Source organism: Bidens hawaiensis, unplaced genomic scaffold (genome assembly GCF_021521415.1).
Source record: "Bidens hawaiensis isolate Kalapana, Puna unplaced genomic scaffold, B.hawaiensis_p1.1 tig00004105_1, whole genome shotgun sequence".
Lineage (NCBI taxonomy): Eukaryota > Viridiplantae > Streptophyta > Magnoliopsida > Asterales > Asteraceae > Bidens > Bidens hawaiensis.
This window is the reverse complement of record NW_027491242.1, coordinates 188,061-194,173: the sequence shown is the minus strand read 5'-3', so window position 1 is coordinate 194,173 and position 6,113 is coordinate 188,061. Positions and strand designations below refer to the sequence as shown.

At 29.5% G+C, this 6,113-nt stretch overlaps 1 protein-coding gene across 1 annotated transcript; it reads left to right on the top strand.

Annotated features, from left to right (window-relative positions):
* The first annotated feature begins 3,491 nt into the window (after window positions 1-3,491).
* Window positions 3,492-5,549, top strand: LOC143625383 (WRKY transcription factor 22-like). The gene is made up of 3 exons (XM_077095719.1): window positions 3,492-3,970; window positions 4,601-4,714; window positions 5,048-5,549. Exons 1-3 carry the CDS (start codon window positions 3,588-3,590, stop codon window positions 5,505-5,507), a joined length of 957 nt encoding a protein of 318 aa, XP_076951834.1. The 5' UTR covers window positions 3,492-3,587; the 3' UTR covers window positions 5,508-5,549.
* Window positions 5,550-6,113: the final 564 nt, after the last annotated feature.

Genomic DNA, 6,113 nt, shown 5'->3' with positions numbered 1-6,113 from the left:
TCTCATCCTATCTATCTTGGTTATCATAATATATCTTAAATTTGCAATATTGAAAACCATATTTTTACGTACGGTAACCCACAAGTTTCAATAAGTTACACAGTTAACCGCACAACTTTTTAAAATGGTAATCTTCAAGTTCCATTAACTATAACCTAACAAGTTTTCCTTTTACATATGGCACCCACAACTTTCACTAGGTTACGTAATTAACCCCATAACCTTTTAATATAGCAACGATCAAGTTCCATTAAGTTATACAAACAATCATACAAGCTTTTAATATATTACCGAAGCCATACCATTTGAAGTTTGTCGTATCGTAGCACACTACCTTTTTATTTCACTCTACGTATACAGGCCTCTCGCCGCAATGTGCAAGGACAAGAAACTAGTATATTTTTTTACAAGACTTAAAAGACATGGTTATCATAAAAAAAATAATAATACCATAAAAGCTAATATCTCACAAATCAACATCAAAACCCCATGCTAGAAAATCAGGCATGGAACAAGTGGTACATATAATCCATAGCCTCACGCCAAATAAATCACAACTTATATTTTCCGTTTTATCTTTGAAAATTTTGATTCCATTATTCACCACCGTCTTCTTGACTTGGTCTTTTTTTTTTAATATTATTTTTCCTAATAATATTATTTTTTTAAAAATTATTTACCAAAAATGACTGATTTTAAAAATATTTATCAAAATGAGTTTTTTTTAATAAACTTTTCTTCTTCTCCCTCTTAATTCTATTAAATAAAATAAAGGTTTAAAGTTTAGGGTAAAGTTACAATATAAAGAGAGACAAAAATGAGAAGTGTGAGAAGAATTTGTGACCACACAAAAAACCCCTTAAAATAATAAAAAATAATAAAAAAATAATAAGTCAAAATATAAATAAAAAACGAAAAAAATTAAAAAAAACTAAAATGTTTCCGCCACCATTCCCGTCCAAAAAAATAAAAAAATACAAAATAAAAACTTTTGATGAAAAGACACAATGCCAATATCAAATACACAATGACGAAAATGAACAAAAGACACAATATATCGCAAAATATAACACAATGCCGAACAAATATAACACAATGTTGAGTAATATAACACACTATAAAGAAAAAAAGAAACAATGTTAAGGGAAAAAAACACAATCAATGATGTAAATAAACACAAAGTACAATGCTAAACAAAAAAGACATAACGATTTTTTTCACTTACCATTGTGTTATTTTATTTTATTTTTTGAGAACGAAAAAGACGGTGGAAACATATTTGTGTTTTTACATTTTTCGTTTTTATATTAATTTTTGAGTTATGATCTTTTTTATTTATTTTCTTTTAATTTTTAAGGGTTTTTTTTGTGTGGCTACATATCTTTCTCATTCTTTTCATTTTTGTTCCCCTTTATAGAATGACTTGATCTTAAAGTTTAAACTTAAAAATTGTTAAATAAATAATTTAAACGTTTATTTATTATTATAATAAATGAATCCCAATAGATGATATTTATGCCATCATTGATACAACAATACGTATGTACTACGTTTCTAATGATTTTTTACGTAGTTCATATTTCTTATTAGTGTAAACTAATGTTCTTATTCTGGTAGTTTTGAGACCATTAGGATTTGTTCTCTACTTTATAATATTTATAACTTTAACATTTCTTAACGTTTGTTTTCATAAAAGGTTCATGCTATTATAAATGGTTCTAATATCAAAGACCGCTAAGATAAGACAAGTGTCAATTTCGCTATTCACCAACATGAAGGGTAAATAAGTATATATAGCATCAATCTTTATTAACTTTTTTTTGTCAACATCACAATTTCGCTTTAGATGCTTTATTATTTTAAAATAAGTTATATATCATAAAATCGAACATTTTATTACTTTTAGGTTGAATGTAGTAGTGTTTTATTTTCCTTCAAGATATAAGTTGAAATAGACTTTGATCATACAAATCTTGGATTAAAAAGGTTTCACACAATATAAAGAAATTAAGAAGGTTGATTTTAGATTATCTATTTTTTAACCTAACATAGTAACATACCAACATCAAGAAGATAATATATTTACTTTCTAAAAGTCAAAATATGAAGTTTGTAATGTTTGATGAGACGAAACCTATACATATATGCCTTTAAATGAGTTGAAGTTCCACTTGTGATGAAAAAAAAGAGGCTTTAGATTAAGTCGGTGGATTTTTTTAACTATGGTGGGTTTCATTCTAAAGACGGAATGAAAATGATCGTTTAGATCGGTGACCCGTCAGTAATGATCCAAATGAATGTTTAAAAGAAATCTACCGTGTGAGTATTAAAGATTTTACTTAGCATTTAAAGAACACTTGATTTAAACAATAAATTTCATGGCAAATAACACAAATTTAATAAACGCAATTATGGCCTTTAGAATTAAGTGTTGCAAATTTGAAAATAAAATTTTAAATCATGCACGGTAGAGATTATGAATTCCCCAAAAAAATTTCCACAAAGTAAATTAATATCAATTAATATAGTTAAGTAATGTATATAATTAATAAAAAGGACATAATCAATTGGATTTTATTAACCCAAACTGTTATTTATTGATCAATAATAATTTATACTGACAATTTAATCAATATTATTCCAAATCTTCACTTTCATTACCAAAACCAATTCCACATGCAAAATCAAAGATTTTCGCCCGGTTTCACTCATGATGATGGCTGTTATGCTACTGGGATTGTCTTTGTCAACTAAAGAGAAAATTGAGGCAACTATTAATCAAATTGTCAGTATGAATTACTATCAACTACTAAATTATAGTTTGGATTATTAAAATTTAATTTGCCTACATGTAATAACAAAAATCTATTACACATATTTTCTTATTTTATGATAAAAACATAATACTGAAAAACATTTGTATATCAAACGTCCAAAGACCCGATGACTCGATATACCTGCTTGTTCATTGCCTGATAGTGATCGAGATAGTTAAGTATCATAGTTGTTGATTAATAATAGAACTTGCTATAGTAGTGGAATTCTTCTTATAAAGATCATGGAAGATTAACATGTTCAATTAGGACATGTTTAACGTACCAAATGCATGTGTGTGTGATCAAGTAATATGTTATTATGTGTTTTTGAACATGCATTATATCCATTTTTAAAATGTATAACAAGTTAGAAGAGTTAAATATGAAATCAACAATGAACTTGAAATTTAAACAAGAGAACTTGAAATAATAATAATAATAATAATAATAATAATAATAATAATAATAATAATAATAAGTTTGACATGATATAGAGTAATTGAAACAAAAAATAATGGGAGTCAAGAAGCTTAACGAGTAAAAGCCGCATGCCGTGTTACAATTTTGTCCAACCTTACCCTACTCTACCCCCCCCCCCCCCCTCTTTGACTTGCCACCAAAGTCAACATCCCACTTGTAAACCTTACACACACCTTCTAAGATATTTCTGTAACACATAAATTAGTCACTTATAAAAAACCTCAACACCTTCTATTTATATATCATCTTTCATCTTGTACTCTTTGATCATTTCAAGAAATATTAATATTAATGGCGGACTGGGGTTTACAAGCTGTCATCAGACCTAATGAATATGGTCATGATATCGATGACGGCCACCGTTTTCGACATCATGATCACGACGACTTATTCGCGGGATCCATTGATATCAAGAAAGAATATTATGATCAGTCTCTTCTCTTTAGTTTCCCTCATCTAGTTGATCAACATCATCATGATGTTAATGAAAAAGTTGTGCTTACAAATGAATTAAACCAACTTTACAAGCCTTTTTATCAGGTTCCCGATATTCAGACCGATATTCATCATCATCATTTTGATCAAAAGATTCATCAAGATAATGGACAAGAAGTCAAGAGTTTTTGTGGGTCTGCTACAAAAACCTCACAAGCTACACCAAAGCTCAAAAAAAGGTGTGCTTTTAGTGTTTCTTTTTGTTTTCTTGAAATGCTTACAAGTTAAAAACCCTAAAATAGTAAAATATGATGATGAAGCTTTTATTAATATATATCTTTAGTGACCAGTAATTCAGTGAACTTAAGCATATGATTTTCTCCTAAGAGATCGAGGCCTCAAATCGATTCGAATCTTAATTTCACTGGTTTCATACAATCTTAAACATAAACTAATTTCAATAGTGGTTTCCTACTAGCTTTAATGTAACTTGCTCAATTCAAACTGTGATTTACCCTGTCCTATTGGTTAGCAGGTTATTGTAGGTGTTGTGAGTTAATATTAATATTCCGGTCTCAGATTCGAATCTCACTCTCATTAGTTTCCTACTATCTTAAACGTAACTTGCTCAATTCAAACTAAGATTTACCTCATCTTGTTGGTTAGCAGGTTATTGACGGTGTTGTGAGTTTTTTGATAACGGTACTTCTCAAAATGATGAATCAAATTATGAATTAATTAGGTTATATATCTTAAGAAGATATCAATCAAATCTCTTGGAACCGTTTTCTTAATAAGATCTTTTATCGATCTTGATGCTTAGTGTATTATCACAATAGATTAGCGACACTTTTCGTGGCCATATGCAGGAAGAATCAACAAAAGAGGGTGGTTGTTCAAGTAACAGCCGATGGTTTGTCTTCGGATCCATGGGCTTGGCGAAAATACGGTCAGAAACCAATTAAAGGCTCAATCTATCCAAGGTATACATGCATCTCTTTTTGTTTCTTACAACAAAAAAAGTGTAACATAAGTTGGTGTAAACAAACAAACGCGATCAGTAAATCTCCTTCAGAATTAATAAAGTCGTCGGAGCGCGAAATAAGAACAAGCATTTTCTTTATCTATAAAGATAGAGAGGATGCATCTAGTGAGACTGCTAACTCTAAAAAAAATTACACGAGAATAATACAAAATTAAGAACATACAATATATATATTATATAGTTATTAATACCATAATTAAAGATAGTGATAAACTGCTAGTAACATATTTTGGTGTCACATTTCTAATCATTTGATGTTTAAATTCTACAGAAGCTATTATAGATGTAGTACTTCAAAAGGTTGTATGGCAAGGAGACAAGTTGAGCAAAGTTGCACTGATTCAAGCATCTACATTTTAACCTATACTGCCGAACATAACCACCCGAAACCAACTCGTCGAAACTCCTTAGCTGGAATCAACCGCGGCCGACTCAAGGCTACTCCAAAGAGTCCCACCACTAGTGAAGGTTGTAAAACTGTCACAATATTATCAAAAGACTCCCCCTTTCATTCTCCAACACCTCTTTCGGTTTCATCTAATGAAGATGAAGGCCTCCAACAATCAAACATCAAACACGAGACAACATTCGTCGATAAATTTGATCACAATATGATGCCGGGATCAGTCAATGATGACGACGATTATATGGTTTTTAGCGACAATTTCTTCGAGGGGTTGGAGGATTTTGGAGGGTGTAAAATGGAGTCATCATCTTATGCACTTTGTTAACATAAGTTGATGATGTTTTTTATTTTTATTTTGTAAATTTTCTACGAAGAGTTGTGTTTTACATACGTAAATCATAAAACAGTTTAATTGTTTCTTAATGAAATTAGACAGAAAATTCAACAAATGTAATAAAGAGTTAGGTTGATAGCTAGTGAGATGAATAATTAGAATAATTTATAATGCCAGGGGTTGCTCATTATTAAACCAAGACTATTTAATTTTGTAATCTTTGATGATACAAATATACATTTGTACTTAAATAAATAAAACAATATTAGCAAACCTATAACTCAGTTATATATAGGGTGATGGTATTGTATAATAATTGCTTAATGTACGATAGGTATGCGGGACGCTAAAAGGCAAAAATACTAAAATGCTTAACCGAAAACCTAAAACGCTCAAAAACGGTTTTCGTGAAAAAAAAATAAAAAAACGATCGATTAATGATCCAAGACTGTTTATTTAGGTAAACCAATGATTGATTGGACATGTATTGACGATTTCAAGATCTTGTGATGTGATTTCGCGGATCGATTTTATAAATATAAGTATTCTTGTTAGACTATCTAATGTACGTTAAACAATTATTGTGTTATATCTTTT

Excerpts from the sequence above, each read along its gene's own strand:
- LOC143625383 (XM_077095719.1), top strand. The coding sequence starts at position 3,588 with ATGGCGGACTGGGGTTTACAAGCTGTCATCAGACCTAATGAATATGGT. Across the intron at positions 3,971-4,600 it reads ACACCAAAGCTCAAAAAAAG|GAAGAATCAACAAAAGAGGG; the intron begins GTGTGCTTTTAG and ends GGCCATATGCAG. Across the intron at positions 4,715-5,047 it reads AAAGGCTCAATCTATCCAAG|AAGCTATTATAGATGTAGTA; the intron begins GTATACATGCAT and ends TAAATTCTACAG.